This window comes from Podarcis liolepis (assembly GCF_965112155.1).
Source record: "Podarcis liolepis genome assembly, chromosome: 8".
Lineage (NCBI taxonomy): Eukaryota > Metazoa > Chordata > Lepidosauria > Squamata > Lacertidae > Podarcis > Podarcis liolepis.
In genome coordinates, this window is record NC_139560.1 from 49,072,671 (window position 1) to 49,091,092 (window position 18,422).

General features: G+C 41.0%; 2 protein-coding genes across 11 annotated transcripts in view; one reads left to right on the forward strand and one right to left on the reverse strand.

Moving 5' to 3' along the window:
* The window catches only part of PPP4R1 (protein phosphatase 4 regulatory subunit 1), a 35,147-nt gene extending 26,697 nt beyond the window's left edge, over nucleotides 1-8,450 (reverse strand). Inside the window, exons 1-3 of one of the 9 annotated variants that reach the window (XM_083518630.1) lie at nucleotides 8,359-8,450; nucleotides 5,409-5,461; nucleotides 2,754-2,798 (exon numbers count right to left, since the gene is read on the reverse strand). In XM_083518630.1, the coding sequence (XP_083374756.1) occupies nucleotides 2,754-2,798; nucleotides 5,409-5,418 (55 nt within the window). In that variant the 5' untranslated portion in view covers nucleotides 5,419-5,461; nucleotides 8,359-8,450. Of the gene's footprint in view, nucleotides 1-2,543; nucleotides 2,696-2,753; nucleotides 2,799-2,999; nucleotides 3,126-3,330; nucleotides 3,958-4,476; nucleotides 4,646-5,408; nucleotides 5,462-8,358 lie in introns of those variants that run through there. The other 8 variants (XM_083518633.1, XM_083518638.1, XM_083518636.1 and 5 more) reach the window with 8 other exon arrangements.
* Nucleotides 8,451-17,074: 8,624 nt separating this feature from the next.
* RAB31 (RAB31, member RAS oncogene family) overlaps nucleotides 17,075-18,422 on the forward strand; it is a 42,613-nt gene continuing 41,265 nt past the window's right edge. Inside the window, exon 1 of one of the 2 annotated variants that reach the window (XM_083518848.1) lies at nucleotides 17,075-18,243. In XM_083518848.1, coding sequence (XP_083374974.1) covers nucleotides 18,205-18,243 — 39 coding nt within the window. In that variant the 5' untranslated portion in view covers nucleotides 17,075-18,204. The remainder of the gene's footprint in view (nucleotides 18,244-18,422) is intronic. The other variant, XM_083518849.1, reaches the window with a different exon arrangement.

The window sequence follows — 18,422 nt, forward strand, 5'->3', positions numbered from 1 at the left end:
CCCTGTTAGTGCAAGGGCTTCTGCTAAATAGAACTTCCCTCCCTTGCTTCTCCAGAGCCCCCCCCCCCAAATCTGTTCCAGAGGGTATGGAGAACTCTCAGAATAGATTTAGAGGTACACAGGGGGAGGGGAAGTTTCTCTGCACAAGTGGAAGTCCTTGCACCAACAGATTTTACTGTGTATGTATGCCTTTCTACCTCTCATCACACAATGAAGTCACAATTTTTCATTTGCTTCTGTCTGTTCCTGGTTTATGCTCTACACACAAAAGCTTAAAATTAGCAAGTTGTCCACCTAGAAGCACAGACACAGTTTTTAAAAAAGAAAGATGTCTTCAAGCTAAGAAGGTACACCAGAGGCAACCCTGAAACACTACCATTAGTTAGACACAAATGCTACTGGGGGCATTTCAGCAGCTTGTGGCCTTTTTTTGTCAAGGATTTGTGGATTACCATAACTGACTGTATATGTAGTTTGTCACTAAAATAACAGAGAACAAAAATAAAATATGCAGTCACCAGTCTCGCCTTAGAAATCAGCTTATTAAAAGGAATCAGATTTGCTGGCATCAGTTCTGGGCTGCTTAAGGTCCCATCTCAATCCGAAAAGGCATGAGTACAAATCAGGTCTTTTGATGACCCATTTCCCTCTATGAAGAGCCAAGACAGCTGCAATGCTACAAGAACATACAGCGTACAAAGTTGAGGATGAAGCATGTGAGAAGAAGAAATTAAGTGTTCTCAGTTGAAGAACTTTGGCACCAAGCAGACCTCTACAGGAAATGATGCTAATACAGAAAAGGAGGCTAATGCAGAATTCAAACACTGAACTCATTGATAGGTGCTCCACTGAGATAAAACCTTCACACTAAGACCCTAATAATCAAGAACTCAAAAGCATGACAACTCATATGGCAAGCATCACTTACTATGGACAATAAAAAGGAGACAACGTAATGAATATTAATTTGTATACAGCTGCACTGTGGTGAATACTACAACACTACTTACAGCAGCAATTGACTTCACTTTCATCTAATGCCACCCTCTAATATCGCCTTGGAAGAGAAATTATGTTTTACTAAGTGCTCCTATCCAAGAGTTAACCATCAAAATGTATACCAAAGAATCTGCCTCCAAGAAAGAGATGGTAAGTAAAAGTAGCAGATATTAGAAAGGACACTTTATTATTCAATCTTCTTACATTCTTATTCTGGAGCATGTATTTTTAATATGGACACATCTTCTAAACTCTCTTCTATACTTATATTTTATTTAATTCAGGTACTTCATTATTATTTTCCACAGTACCTTCTCCATTATTTAGTTCACACAATATTCTATACCAGCCTTTACCAGCCTGGTGCCCTCCACATATTTTGGCTACAACATCCATGGGAGTTGTAGTCCAAAATATCTGGAAAGCACCAAGGTGGAGAAGGCTGTTCTACACAATCACTGATACCTGCACTGGTCACCTATCACGATTTACTGCTGTAAAAAAATTAAGTGTTACTAAAATATTTTGAGTTACCCAGGTTTATCTTCTGTTCAGAACATAAATGCACATTACTCTGTGCGTGTGTATGCTATTGATTCAAAAAGGTGGTAGCATCAGTTCTCTAAAGTCTGATATGTACGCAATACATTTTAAAAGATTAAAAACTAAAGAAAGCAGGTCAAAATCTAATTAGAAGACCTGAACCTCATACAACAGACCTGCAAACCAGCCACAAATTAATTCAGAAGAATATGCATCATTCTATTTATCTAACATACAAAGTCAAGGTCACTGTCGTATCAAACTTTACCAATCTTGGGTTTTGCTTTCTTGACCCTTTATGGATCACAATGCATTTTAAAATCTCATTAGCTGTCCAAAATTCAACATAAATGCTAACTTTTAAATATCAATGTATTAAATTTTAGTATTATAAAAATTTTGACATTTAAAATGTAAATTTAATTTTTACAATTTAAATATTCAATGGATATATCAAACCTGAACACAAAAGCACACAAGCATAATTCCTATATGAGAACATTCAATGAGTTCTGATGGCAATTAATAAGGTGTTATTAAGGGAAGACGAATTCTATTAGTACTGTATCTCAATATTAAGACACTGTTAAGCTTCAAGTACAACGTGACCTAAATCTCATTCATCAGAATAGCAGCAGTAATGCTATAATCACAACCAACCCATCCAACTCACAACTTTCCCCATTTTCCCTTCGTGGTCTCCAGAAAAGTAAAACAAACTAACAACAACAACAACAAAATCAAGACAGGCACAAACACGAGCAAGTTTGCAAGCCATACACATAAATGCCTGTATGGGGGAAAACGGGCAAGGACAGCTGAGCATGGCTGCTTCCTCCCACAATGCAACTTGGGCCTCCTCCACGCTTTCAAAACCATTTATTCGCGGAAGCAAAAGCAAACTAGAGCTTGACACACACGCGCAATCCATCCCTCTCCCTCCCCGTTCCCGGTTGTATTTTATGAATATATACATATATAGAGAGAGATAAGGAACAAACCCTCGTTAGACGGGAACAGGCTCCCTCTCCCCATTTCATTCCAGACCCAGGATCCCCTGAGTTTCCGGGTGCGAGTGAAGTGGGACCGCCCCGACCCAGCCCCCACACCCAAGACGGACTTGGGAAGAAGGGGCGGCCCGGGCAGCGCCGCCGAGCGCGCTGGGGAAGAGGGAAAGAGGAGAAGAAGCTGTTGCAGCTGGGGCTACTCACATCCGTCTATCTCCTCCTGCAGGTCCTCCTGGAGCAGCGACAGATCTAGACGGGGGAGGGGGGGGGAGGCGGAGAGAGACAAGACAAAGTGAACTCCAGCCGAGGGGGTTCCTCCCCACCCCAGACCGACTCCCCTTTGTAAAGCACCCGTAATACACACCCCACGAGAGCGCCTCGCGGTTCTTTACCACGCTATTAAAACACACACACACACCCCTGCCCTAAGCGCCCCCTCCTCACACTCACGGGGCCGAGAGAAAGAAGGGGGACGCCTACATCTGGCAACAAATCCCACAAGCCCTTCTTGCCACACAAGGTCGTTAATTTCTCAGATAAATCCCCTCGCAAGCTCCTGCCATAGTTTCCCCAACACACACAGAGAAGTAGGTAGGCAGGCAGGAGGCAACCCCCCCACCCCCCAAATCGATGAGGTGAGGTGGAGGAGGACTCGCTAAAGGGCGCTTTCCCTTTGCTTTCTCCTTGAAGGGGGGGGGGGTCCGGACTGAGGTGTTTCTTTCGCGCCCGGACGGAGTTTCTGGGAGTGGGAGGGGGGGTTGGGGAGGGAGGTGCTACCTACCCGCCATGTTTCTGCAAACCTCCCCGCCCGATTTGCAGGGGCTACATTTAGCCCGCCGTGGCAGCCGCAGGAGGCGAGGGTTGAGGGAAGGGGGCTCGGTTGGGATGGCGGTTGCGGCCTTTGGGCCCAGGCGGCGTTTCCGGGCGTCCCCGGGAGAGTCTCACACAGAGCGATCAGTCCGGAGAGGGAGGGGTCTGAGCCGGACACACACACAGAGAGAGAAACGGCTGCCCCCGCCTCCGCCAGGGAGGGAAAAAGAGAGAGAGCTGCCTGACATGCGAGGCAAGACCTGCCGCGCTTTTGCCCTCTTTTTCCACCGGCTGACTCACTCCAGCCTCAAAAGCCGCCTCCGTCGGGCGCAGCCAGGTGGGGCCGCTCGGCAGGTCTGGCCCAGCCGGAACCGGTGAGGCAGAGTGAACTACTTGGGACACTTCGGAAAAACGCCCCGGTGTCTGTGAGCGCCCTCTCTCTCTCCACTCGCCTAGCAGTGCTTTCCCTTGACCCTGACCCTGCACTGCCTTCCCCGCATGGCATGGCCGTTCCCAAAGTTGGTTTAAGAGGGTACGGCAGTTTCCGTTCTCCGCGCCCTGCTAGGCACTGGCACGCCTGCAGGGCACGGCGACTACTCGGGACAACTCAGACCTACGTAACTTGGCTGTGACGCTGTTATCTCCCCCCACATCTAGGTTTGGCTCTGGTTTTCTACTACTGCACTTGTTTCGGTGCCACTTGGCTCCGGTTTTCGTTTCCCCTCTCTGGGCTCGGCCATTGCATTCTTCCCGCCCCTCCTTCAGCGCTGCTGCCCCAGGACACTTCGCTGCCCGAGGCGAAGAAGATTACGCTCCATCTCCCTTCCTATTCTGTGTACACAAGCCACCTAGACCAGCTGCTGACTCCTCTTTCAACAGCAGTGATGGGACAAGGGGGCAATACCCACACCTGAGGGCAGTTAGGCTGGTTTAGGGAGCACAGGGGCAGCCAGTGTGGGATTAACAGCTCTGTCCTCTAGCACCTGGCTGCACTTCACCTGCTACCTGAAACAGCGGCCTAGCTCTGCCTCTCATTCTCTTTCCTTTGCTTGATATCACTGCCACCCATCCCTGGCTGTATTTTTCTGTTATTTAACCTTGCTCCTCTTAAACTTACTTAGGAATACTGCTGCTGCTTTTCATCCCTTTTTATTGCCTTCCTATAGAGAATGAAGCGGAACACACTATTTTAATGGAGGCCGAACACTGGTTTAGAGGATGCCAAATGGAGCTCTGAGATATGACACACTGCAATAAGTAGATTGAATCATTGTGATGTCATTCTATAAAGAACCACCTTCCTCAGGTGATAATTCCAGGGTTGGTGTCACAATGTAACCTATACCGTATTTGTAGGCACACATGCTTTGTTTTGTGGCCATTTGTATACAGTATATGGATTCAAAAATTAAAATGTTCTCTGCAAAAGCATTTGGGACAGCTATCCGAAACTGGGCTTTTGGGTCATTGCCTACTTTCATTAAAATAAGTCTTGGACTGATTTAATAAGAGCCAGGCAACCCTAATAAGAAATCAGCATTTAGCTGCTTATATAACTGTACTGAGGTTTAATGAAAATCTAATATTTTGACAGAAAGGTAGTTGGCATAGCACAGTAGATAAGGCTGCTGTTCTAGACACACTTAATGTCTCATTTAATTCTATAGGACTTCTGGGTAGGTATGCACAGGATTGCCTTGAAAGGGTATAAACCATGTTTATATCCAAATCAGTTAAAATTTCTGCTTGTTTAATATACTAAATATAGTATAATATTTCCCTTGAGGCTAGTAATAGTGTCCCCTTGCCACTAGACTCCCTTTCATTTGTCAATAAAACACAAACTAAAAAATATGTTTAATTGCAGAACCACAAGGTTCGATAGGCGCTCAGTCTTTCCTGCAGTCATTATGAAGATCATAATTCTACAATATCAGCTGTACTAGTTAAGGTTCTCTAGTACAAAGAAATAGGAATACAACTGTCACAGTGATTTCAGTAGCTGATACCTATACTTATACCATTGGGTTTTCTACATTATAAGCTTACCATGGGCCATTTGCAGTGTTGATTGGGGTGACTGGTGATCTGCAATTCCTTTCCTGGAGAAAAGGGAGAAGCCAGAAATTAGATTAAGCATCACTAAATAGTGTACTTGCACTATCCTTACTGCACCATTTTGTAGTCTGAACAGTGTAAACACCAACTTTACAAAACCATATGGTAATCAACAGAACTCCCAAGAGATCTCTGTAACAGACAAACATGTACACCGACAAACCTCATCTTCTTTCTGCCTGCTGTTAAGAGAAGGCCCCAAGATCAGTTCCCATCATTTCCAGTTAAAGGATCTCTTGATGGCAAGGATGGCAAAATATATCTTCCTGAAGCTTCAGGGAACTGCTTTCTGTCAGAGTAGACAGCATGGGATGCCTCCTATATTACTCTTTGTTTTTCCGTTGCAGTAGCTTTGGCCATTCGGCTTTTTACTTGGCATAAAAGGTAAGAATCTTGCAAAAACCAAAATTTAATTTTGTGCCTCCTATGGGTTGTGTTTTTTGTTTCTGCTTGATAACTTCTATATGAAATTTCTTGGTAAACTTCACACCGTTTTCCTTACTATTAAATAAGTAAACCTAAGATCTGCTTACAATTGTGAGCGATTAAGAGTCAAACATTGAGACATAATGATGACATAGCCCTTGCACTACCTCAGTACCATGCAAGCAGTAGTGCGATGTAGCATAATTTATGAAAAATATTTATATACTGTTATATCATAAAAAGTCAAATAAGTTTTTAATAATAAATAAGGAAAAAACATTTAAAATTTCAATATTAGAGACAATCAACTAGCTATTATGGAAATATGTTATCTGAATGGCCTGCATAGGCCTGGCACATAATATTGTGACTTGTTGGCCTTTGTAGCTGCAGTAATTTCTGATCTCAGGCATTTGTGGTTGAACTAGAAGGAATGTCATGTATAGGTTGAGCCCATATAAAATACTGATAATAAGCAGCATTTTTCTATCTGGATGCTATATTGTTGTTGATGGAGAATGCTGGAGAAAAATGGATGATTACGTAGCTGCCAAAGATTCAGTAGTTATTAGTTTAGAAGAGTTCATGTTTCTGTTCATATACAAAACAGTGTACAAGCTTGATGTGTTAAGGAATGAAGCACTGTGGTATATTAAATTTTTTGTCAAATGTGATTAGCAGCTGTATGGATTAACTTTAACCATTACATGTATAGTCAAGCATACAGTGCAGTAGCAGAGGCTGTTAATAAAGATTTCAAAGATAGCACCAACTTTATGACATTCAAATCATTCTCTTGTGACCAATGACAGTGTTTTCTATAAACATTTTACTGGACAAATTTCTGCTGTCCTAAATCAATGGAGATATGATTTAGCACACATATATGACTTATTTTTTTAGTTTTCTTTACTAAATGTACCTCATATTAGCTTCTTCACATGTTGTATAAATGCTGTATCTCTTTTTCCAAATGTAATTGAACTGACATATGTTAGAAAAATAAATAAATGCACTCAGGCCGCACGGTTCTGTGCATGCTTACCTGGGAGAAAGTCCCATCAAATTCAGTAGAGTTGACTTCTGAGTAGACACATGCAGCGTTGCAGTAACTGTGTGGTTTTATTTTATGTTCATACAAAATCAAAGTTACTTTGATTGGAATGTTTATAAAGGTTCTAAACAAATAACTACTTGGCAGCATACATTTCCCTTACGTTACATTTTCAGGGGAGGGACTGAGGTATTGAAAACATGGTTGCAGGACAATCCAAACACTAGCTGGGCAGCAGTGCAATGTGAGAGAACAATAGAGCAACAGTTGCATCTCTAGCCTTATTGCCCACACAGGGTGGAAGACAGAGGGCAGGGAAATAACAATCGGCCCCAGTGCCATCATGTGGGCTGGCTCAGCAGATCCAGAACACCTGGTTTTCAGACTGGGTGTGTGTGTGTGCTGTTGCCAGAGGCAGGTGGGGTGCAGACCATTAGGAGCATCACAACTATTACGTAGAATGGAAGGCAAGAGAGTGCTTAATTTTGATGTTGCACAGGGCACCACGGACATCTTGAGACCCCAAGGTCTGCCACTGCTGTTACAGAACAGGGACCTTTGTATTTTAGCCAAGTAATACTAGTGTCACTCCATGGGCAGAAAGCCAGCAGGGCTGGATGGAGAGACACCTCTGCTCAATCTGTCCCCCCAACCCTGCACCCATTGTTGGGGGTATGGATTGCAGCTTGATTTTAGCATGATTGAAGAACTCTGCAAATAAAGAGATATGTGCTTCCTAGGGAAAGTAACCTGAAAGTTTTATTGTGTTAATAATAGTAATGCATTTCTATGAGACAGGAGATGAAAATTTAATTGAAAAGTATCAATCCTACATCAATGTTTTGAGATTAATTTTTTAAAACTTTCAACTATATGTCTATTGGCAACGCCTATCTCTTTTTTCATAGATACTACTATTTATAATTTTTTTAATGCCTTTTCATAAATTATAACATCTTCAATGGGACAGAAATAATTTTGGGAATTGCATTGTGGAATCCGATTTTCCCCCCAAAAGGGGAAATAGATTTTTATTGTACAATTTTCACGACGTACTATGCAATTGGTTGGACAGTATGTGTGTGTATCAAGCAATTTTTAAAAATGAAACATCTGAAATGAGTGAGTTTGAAAATATGCTGCTCACAACCCAACACAGTTAAGCATGCTTAAGCCCATTTATTGCAATATATTTTATTCAGCTTAACTTTGTCTTGAACTTGAACCATTATTTTTGAAGGCATAAGCATGATCAGAACTCAGATGAAAGACTTGCATTTTAGGATATTTATTTCAAGCATGTTAAGGCATGTCGGCCATTTGAGGGCTCTATACACTTGGAATGGAAAAAAGGGGAAAGGAGAGTAAAGAATGACTGTTGAAAATAAAAAGAAGTCCTACCTTTCATAGCTCTGTTTACTTGAAGGTTAAGGAAAGTAGCTGGAGTAGAGTAGGAGGACAAAGATAAATGATTGGCTGCTATATATGCCTCTGTACAAGGAAATGTCACAATCTCACCATGACAATGAGCTGTTCCTTGGGTACCAATAAGAAAAGCAGAATGAATTACTAAAAACAAAGGCTCTAGTCACTCACAATAGATATACCTAGGTTCCCTCTCTCACTTAACACACATTATATATTACCCTGAGGCAAATATTGATTTCCCACACACTAATAGTTGCAGTAATGCCCCCTGATGAGTGTACCTGTAAGAGGTACTGTTAAAACATTAGGTACACTGTACACCTGAACCTAAAGCACTAATTGTTTGGGATGGCCCCGACCCTGGCTAAATGGGCTTTAGTGGTATGTCCAAGCAACATAAATGTAACAGCTCATGCTAGCCATCAATTGCTGAATTATTTTACAGGGATTACCAGCTACCTTCAGCAGAATTTCAGGTTGAGCTACTGCACCAAATCCTAAATGGCTATTGCTGTCCATTTGTCTTCATTCTCTTTTTCTAGACCAACTAATTATTCAGCTATATTAATTGATTTTTAAAGTGGTTGATTGATTTAAAAAGGTCCTCCTGCATATGTAGCAGCAGTGTTTCTTAAATGTAGCCTTTTAAAATACATTTACCGGTACTAAAAATTTGGATAGGAAATGGAATGGAATGCCTTTTTTAAAGATAGATTATGCATGCATGTCATAGCAAGCACTAAGAACAGTTTTTAATGATTTTATTATACCGTATTGCTTATTTTTTAATTTTTATACTGCTTTTTAAAATTAGTGAACAAAATGTAAATGTGTGCAGATTTACTTGATTGATCGCAATCATAACTCTTATGATTAGTTTCCTTAATCAGGTGAAAAGCTTAATTTCAACTCTTTCCAAACTCTAGCTGCAAATTACACTAAGATGATCTTATTTTCCAAAATATTCTCAATTTTTTAATTCACCATGTAGCCAGCTGTTTTAGATATCTCTAATACTGTGTGTCTCAGCAAGCAAGAAAAGAATGTGCCCCTATTTATGGGAGGCTTTTGATACAAAACATGTACAATGACTAATCAGTAAACATGCAGTGTATAGTTGCTAAATGTATGCGTTCATGCAGTTGAATTGTTGTTTGCACAAGTTCTATGTAGAGAGAAAAAACTAGTTTGACAGTTTTGTTTTACCTTCTTCACCACTTTACCAAGTGGTAGGAAGCTTTTGTGGGTTGGCTATGTTGTGAGGAAAATACCCACCCAGTGTCCGCTGTCAGTAGAGTCCCATTTTACTCAATAGCACCAACAAGGGAGGCCAAACAGACACCAGGATTGATCAATCAAAGCATAATTTTATTTCCCATTCAAGTACATAAAGGTGCAGCATCTAGCAACCTGGAAAGCTATTAAAACTAAAAAGGCTGGACCCTAATGTTAATCAGGGGAGATCTTTATAGTGCAATGGGGCAATTAGCCTTGCAAGCAGGGAGGCAGATGTGTGGAATTCCTCATCAATCCCCAATGCCAAATGCTCTTTTTTCAAGGGGAAATAGATAAAAGACCACTCATCTAAATAAAAGCTGTTATACTGCCTTCTTGAGCTCATATACTTCCCATTGGTCTGATAGGCAGAGCATGTGCCAATTGCTCCTTCTTCTTGTCATAAGCTTGAGTTCCGTGCATGATTACCTCAAAATGGAGTCTCTTTTTCCTTACAACAGGTGTCTTGTGAGGACAGATGATAAAGATTTGCCAAGTTTCAGGTCGGTCAAAATGTCCCATACAAAGTTGGAATTGGTGAAATGCTGCAACAACAACAAAAAGGTTCACAGACAATCTACATACACTGCAGGTTGTGAATTCTCTAATTATATATATATATGTATTGATTTTCCTAGCATTTGCCACCCCCGGCTGTTCTGCAAATGTGGTTATATAATTAGTGGGCCCTGCATATTTATATAATGAGAATCATCATTACGATCAAGGAGGAGTTGCTCAGGCTCCAAAACACTGGAGAGGATGCTCAGGAGCAACTGTTTCATCTTGCAACTCCATATTGAGATCAGGGCTTCATCAGGATCACCAGTTTTCTCCACTGGAAAACACATAGAGCATTGAGGAACGCATTTTCTATTAGTCTCCAAGACTGGGCTATATAAACGGGCCCACTGCTGTTAGATGAGGGAAGTGTCATTGTCATCACACAAAAGTTAGATAAAGCTTTCTGACTGCTTGCCTGGAGAAGATTCTTACCATGGGCAACCTATAAAGAAATTGTTTATAATGCTGCTTTATCCAGCCACTATGGGAGTTTCTGACAGTTTTATCCATAATAGTCTGGTTCCCAACTGATGTTGCAGTGCAACAAATCCATGCACAAGAACATATATAAATCAAGAAACTTGAGTAATTCAGCCCGTCTATCACCTGTACAAAATGTATCCAGCTTGAATTGATCTAACATTACATTCCGACATTACATCCAAAATTATTTTTACCAAGATTTTAGTGGGTATTTAATAGTCCCATATTTTGCTAACTTCATTAAAAAGTATATTTGAGGAAGGAAATGTGTGTGTCTCTTTGAATTAAACTCCTTGTTTGAAACAAGAGGAAAAAAATCACTCCATTTCCATGACTGATTAAACTGCACAAAATTAATTGCAAGACAGTGATCCAGGAAAGACTAAAGTATTTTGCTTCATTTAATGTTAGTGGCATTCAGTACATAAAAAGTGTGTTCCCGTGGTTGATAAATTATTTAGCAATCACTAGCCTTTTAATTCCTCTGAGAAATTTTAATGATAGCAGATGGTGATGCCAGGAGGTACTGCATAGAATACTTAGGCTGAAAGAGCAAACTAAGAGTCCATTTCACATGTTGCACTGGGGCAATATTTTGCAAACATGGAGATTTCTCTATCTCTGCATCAGTGAGACTGAAATATTATCATTACTTGTGGATATTTCTGTGGTCATTTTGCAGTGTTCATTTTGCTCATGAAACTGCTGCTGATACCAGCTTGCATGCTTACAGTCTGTGATAATACTCTGCTATAATATAATCTGGAAATAAAATGTATTTTAGAATAGAAGTTGTATATTAGACACACAATAAAAGGCATATACTGAAGCACATAGTCTGTTAAATTCTGTAACATAATGCGTAGTACTGGATTATGTTGTGAGTCTGCAGTACTAAACCTCTGGTGTTCTTCCTGAACTCTGATCTATACGCTATACTTCTGATTTATACTCAGAACTACATTTCATAGAATTGCACTGTGAATATGGAACTTTGATGGATAACCTCTGGTTATTGTATTTTTTGTTGTTGTGGGGGACAACATATGGCAGACAACAATGATCAAATGTAATTAATAGTATGATTTTATTGACCAAGGAAGAAGTTTGGTTTACTTAAGTACATTAAAAATTGTTTGAAATATTGCTCTTAGATAATGATTATTGAAATATTTATCATCCATTTGCTTCTGCAGAATGCACTTATGAAACACTTCTACAAACTGAGCATTTTAAAGCCAGTTTGAATCTGAATTTCTAGTTGGCAAGCGGTACTCATCATGCTCATGCCGATTTGGCAGTATATGAACTGGCTGTCTATAAAAGAAACTTGTTATCTCTCTTTGGCATTGGGCACAATACAAGTCTGTTTACATGACAATAAGTCTTTGGAGTTAATTTAATTCCCTTTTCATACTTTGCAATGTAAAGTAAAGGGACTGAAAGGAAGACTTGTGGCTGCTTTTTCCCCCAGCTGTCTCCTGTGCAAGAAATAAGACTGTTGATGCACAACTGTTGAAGCCACATTAAAATACTCTCCTGACAAAATGATTTTAAGAGATTTCTGGTGCTGTTGAGTTAAATCATCAGTATTTCAATAAAACACACCCAAAAAAACACTGGTATTAGTATACCGTATTTTTCGCTCTATAAGATGCACCAGACCACAAGACGCACCTAGTTTTTGGAGGAGGAAAACAAGAAAAAAAAAATTCTGAATCTCAGAAGCCAGAACAGCAAGAGGGATCTCTGCGCAGTGAAAGCAGCAATCCCTCTTGCTGTTCTGGCTTCTGGGATAGCTGCGCAGCCTGCATTCGCTCCATAAGACGCACACACATTTCCCCTTACTTTTTAGGAGGGAAGAGTGAGTCTTATAGAGCAAAAAATACAGTAATCTACATAGCATAACACTTGCTGTTAAATTTTGATACAAACACATAAAGGTATTCTTCCATTCCTCTTCGTAGCTGTCAACATTTCCCTTTTTTAAAGGGAAATTCCCTTATTCCGAATAGGATTCCTTATAAGAAAAGGGAAAAATTGACAGCTATGTCATCTTTCACTGTAAAGAAAGTCTACTTCATACCCCAAATATTATTTTTATTTATTTTACAAATCTCTACTCGATTTGATCTTCAAAAGAAAACAAAGTGGCTAATGAGTAAAATCAGCAATTAAGGCAAATTAAACTACAGATGTATTGGAAAGCTACAGTGCCCAAACCAATCATCCCATCCAATTTACACAGTTATTTCGTTACAATACTATTCTGACCCTTCAGCAACTTACTGTTACAAATCTGGGGTAACAGAGTATGGGGCTACAAGGGCAGCCATAACTGCTAGAATTAGTGAATATTATAAATTAATAAATGATAGACTTCAGATAATATTTGGACTATTGAATGACAGATGTTAGACTAGGGGAAAATACAGGTGAAGCTTCTTTTCCAGGCCAGGGGCTCACCTGGAATAGAAGTCATTAAGAATGGCAAAAGCTCCTAGAAGCAAGTCATTAACCCATCAGTTGAAACCATCAACTAGGCAGAAGGTTCTGACAAGGTGCCTTGAAGGCCAGAACCATCCTGGCAGGCTGGGACAGAGGCATGGAGATGGTATGCAGGATGCCTTGAACTCCAATGCTGCACTGCTGTAGAGAAAAATACCCTCTTTAGATGTAATGCTCTGAACACTCTCCAAAGTAGACCCAGGTGTAAATATGTGTGCAATGAACCATATTTCTTGAAGAGCGTCTGGAACCCCTGGGATCTCGTGCAGCCAATCTCCAACTGGTGGAAATTGGGGTGTTGTTTAACACAACAGTAAGATTAGACTTAAGTCAGAAGCCAAGCTCAAACATGCTTGCACTTGAACTGTATGTAGAGCCAACTGATGGATGGAGATTTTTATGTGCAGGGGCATTGCTAGGTACTTAAAAGACTTGAGGGAAAGGAACATCAAGGAAATTTGTCTTTGGGCAGATTAAGATGATGGGTGGCTGGGGTCTCATTTACACTGCAACCAGCCACCCTGTTAGCATAGTTTTGGGGTTTTTTAAGACAACGGGGAGAAGACAGGACAGGAGATTGGGGGCCCAATGCAAATTACTGAGTGCTTAGGTCCCATGGTCCACAGCCTAACCAACAACCCTGTTTATATGTAATGCTTTTAAATATGCCATCCCTTGTATGCATTCTGAGGTGGTACAGTCATTTAGTAATTATACTTAGCAACAGTTGCACAGCTAATGGGATTACAGTAGTTAATAGAAGCAGATCAGATGAAAGAGCAGAGTAATTTTAATGGAAGTCAGCACAAGAATAGACATGGGTCATTCTGCACAACTGATTTTTGTTCAATGAATTAATGAGAACATAAGACTGGCCGGCTGGATTAAGCCAATGTCCCATCTAGTCCAAAATCTTGTTATCACAACCAGAGGCCTCTGGGAAGTCCAGAAGCAGGACCTGAACGCACAAAATTAATTTGTTACCTTTCTTCATACCACTCATAACTTTGGTTTGTTTAGTCCAGTATTGTGCACTGTAACTGGAGTGTCTCAGACTCCTGCTTTCAGACCACTGCTACCACAGGTCTTTTGGGCTGAAGGTGCAATGGATTGAATTGGGACCTTCTACACGCATGCAGGGCATGCACTCTACCACTAAGCAGTGCTTTCTCCATTCTTATTCTTTTTTAGTTTCTCTTAATTTATTTATAGAAGAGGAAAAAATCACAACATCACAAAAGGAAAACAACAACACAAAAGTTGCTGATCAACCAAGCTGCTACAAAAGGGGGAGGGAGAGAAGGCAAGTATCATCAGAGTTGTTTTTCTGCAGTTTTAAACATACTAAAATATGACAAATTCCCCAGAAATGTTTCCCTGACCACAGCTCTTTGAACGCAGACAAACAATTATGGTGGTTCCTGGAATAGAATGGGTCAGAGGCAGCTTGAAGGACACGTCTGTAACTTTTTCTTTGTGTGAGTTAGATAAACAGAGAAGATTGTCCTTATATTTCCTCCTTACCTTGTTTGACCTTGACTTTCGTGATAATCACATTTGTTTAACAGATTGAATCTTGCACAAAATATTTGTAGTGTGCTTTATGAGTGCTTTAGTCCTTAAAACATTTCAGCCTATTTAAAACTGGTTAGTAAACTTAATTACTTTTACATGAATGAGACTACAGTTCACAAACTAGCTATTTTAGGGTAATAATTAAATAAGTTGAAAAGTACTCAGGAACAAGTTCTGGGTCATGACTGTATAGGAAGATTTATTGTTTTGTGTCAGGTATTTATAAGAAAGTACAATGAGATCTGGTGCAGTGTTGTGCTGGCATATATTTTTTGCTTTTTCTATACCTTACTGCAACCCATGCTGGCTTACTATAGGCTACTTTTATGTGTATTGTATCTGTTGGGGCTTGATAGGAGTGGAGGTGTGTGAGTTGTGAGGATGAGATGTGCAACTAATTGAGCCTGAATCCCTGCCTAATACAGTATAATCGTGAACATTTTGCTGAGTCGATAATACATCTTGTGACAATACTTTCTTGACACAGGCCCTAGAAGTTCAAGTTAGAAACTCTACTCCTGGTTGGCACAGCTCATGGAGATGGCCTTGGACAAAAACAACGTGCCAACCATTTTATATTTCTACTATAGTGAGATGTAAGTAGTGTTAGAGGCCACCCCTATCCCTGCTGAGCCATGCATGGGATTCCAGGAGTCTTGGCCCTCAACTGGGGTCTCTGCCCCTTTGGAGAATTGAAGGCACATTGGAGGCTGTTGTAGTTTTAAGATTTATGATTCATATATTTATACCTGCATGTAGATGGAGGGTGTACAGATCTTACAGAACAGGCATCTCAAGAGGAGCCTATTCCCCGCAGCAGTGGAGCCCGAGGCATTTCTCCCAGCCTGCCTTCAGCCAGCCTGCCCAAGATGGATCTGGCCTTTTCCTCAGCTATCCCAAAGCTTATTCTCAGTTATGCCAATGGCCCCAAACTCTTCCTGTGACATCACGTCCAGTTACCCTGACAACTTTCCAAATCACATGTCAGCGTAGGGGAAAAGGATAGTTCTCTTGCATTGCCAATGGCTCTCAATGGCCCTGTATTGTTTGGTGTAGCGGTTCAGAGCAGTAGTGTTGTAATCTGGTGAACCGGGTTCGCTTCCCCACTCCTCCACATGCAGCTTCTGGGTGACCTTGGGCTAGTCACACTTCTTTGAGGTCTGTCAGCCTCACTCACCTCACAGTGTTTATTGTGGGGGAGGAAGGGAAAGGAGAATGTTAGCTCCTTAGGGTAGTGATAAAGTGGGATATCAAATTCAAACTCTTCTTCTTAAAGGCCCTAGCTTGGCCAGGTCGGTTTGCATAGGCTAGCCCAGAAATTCCTCTGCAGCGGATATTTCTCCTTTCATATCCCAATTAGTTAAAATATTACCATTTATTAATTTCTAGGCTTTGGGTCCTCCCCCACAAATCTATAACAACTTTCACTGATTATCTGCCTTAAGTCTGTGGACATTGAAGGGGTGTGTAAGACGTTGATCTACAGATTTAGCCATCTCCATATATTTTTCTTTCCTGTCCACTTCCTTAATACATGCAGATAAATGTTAGTTTCTCCCTTTCAACAAGAAACCCTTTAGACTAACTAAACTATTTTATTATTATTATATTTACCTTGGCAGGAAAAGGAACCACATCACTGGAGAAATGTATGTCTCCACTGAAATTTATTGTTGTGGCCTTTTAGGTCATTGCATGCATATTATGGGGTGTTTTCTGTTCGTCCCATTTGCAGCCTGTTTGCTTTATCGCACGGAACTCAGCGGATCCCATTGAAATCCATGATATAAAGCACTGTCTTTACCATTTTGGCTTTACTTTAAGCCAATTCACTTCTGTGACAGAAAGTTACAGGCTATGTCAATCAATGCATTTTATTGCAAGGAGTCCTCACTTGGGCTGGCAAGTTTTTTTCTGGTATGAAATTCTGGACAACATAACCATAATTTTACAGTGGTAAAATACTAGGGCTGACTCTTTGCCCATCTAAAGCCTTCCTCGCCCTCCAGGCTACTACACTAAAATTACTATGTGATATATACAGTACTAATAGATACCTACCTGAATATGGACTGAAAAACAACAACTGTATTTAGGCTGAATTTCTGTCTGTAGACACTTCCTGACAACCTTTTTATTGCGCATTCATCTTGATTTGTTTGCACACAGTGTGTGTATGGATTATAGGATGCATGTTGTTTATTAATCTGTTTGTGTAGAAGTTATATTATGACAAGTCACGATGCATTTTTATGTCACTTTTCTTACTGCAAAGTCTATTTTGTTTTTGTTTTCTTAAGTGAGTTTGTTGTGTAAGAGCCAAATCCATTTTAATTGCACAACCTGGATTTGCTATATGTGATTAAATCCCACAGGCAAAATAGCAAGTCTGAAAGCGCTCTGTGATTCTGGAAAGATCTGGTATGCATAGAATTTTTTCCCATAATCATTGCTCATTCCTTTGAGGCAGGGCTAGGTTTCTAATGACATCTCTAGGGGTGGTAGACTATATTATGCAAATAAGTACTTGTACACATCAAAGAATCCAGTTTCCCTTTTTAGTTTACCAGTGCAGAAATTGATTATTATTATTATCATTCCTGGCTATGGCGCAGATTATAATATTATGTCAGTTAATCAGTAGGGCTTGACAGGTCTTGCTCAGTTAGAGTGTCCTGACTAACTAAGATATTATTTTCAGTTTCTTCTGTGAATAAATCCTGTTATATCATGAGTGATATATCAATGACATTTCTGGTTACACTTTTTTTGGGGAGCGAAGCTTTTAAAAACAGATTACTTTTCAAGTTTGTTAACCCACGCACGACTGAGTGGAATTCTGATAAATGAGCATTTATTGAATGTGTCAAGCCCTTTTAGTTGTACTTTTTTGGAATTAAGATTTTATTTTTTATTTTTTTACTTGAAACGTTTCCCCCAAAAGATTATGTTCACCTCCTCCTCCTCCTCCTCCCCCTCCCCTTCCTTTGGAGCATTGCCTCTTGCTGTTCCTTTTGGATATCGAACAATTTCCCCAGAAGAATGTGCGAGGAGAAAAATGGGCGGGAACTCCAGATTGCTATTGTGAGCCGCAGAAGAGTTTGTCTCTTTAACTTGCCTGTCTGGAAATGCAGCAGCAGCAACAGCAGCAGCACAGACCCAAGAATGGAAACCGCGTCTCCTGAAATATGCTGAAGCGCAGATATTTTGTACGTGTTGGGTTTGGGTGAGGAAAGCACCAAAAAGACGCGAGGAGGAGCTGGAGCCTCCGGGGCTGCGCTCATGTGACCGGTGGCGGCTGAGGGCTGGGGCTGCCCAGAAATAGCCGCAGCTGCTTTCCTTGCTCGGTGCAAGTGGGTAGCGCGAGGGAGATTGGCTCCTCCGAAGGATGCGAAGCCGCCTAGCCCCAAGCAGATGATGGCGATACGAGAGCTGAAAGTGTGTCTGCTTGGAGTGAGTAGCGACCAAGAGGCGGAGTGGGCTGGGGTGTGGGCTGAAGGAGAGATGGCGGGGAGGAGGCGCTGGGTTCTCAAGCCGTGTCGTGGGGATAAAACAACAACGCGCAAACTGAGGAACGAGAGCGAGAAGGATGCCTGCCCCGAGGCACCTTGGAAAGTTTCGTGGTCTTTGCA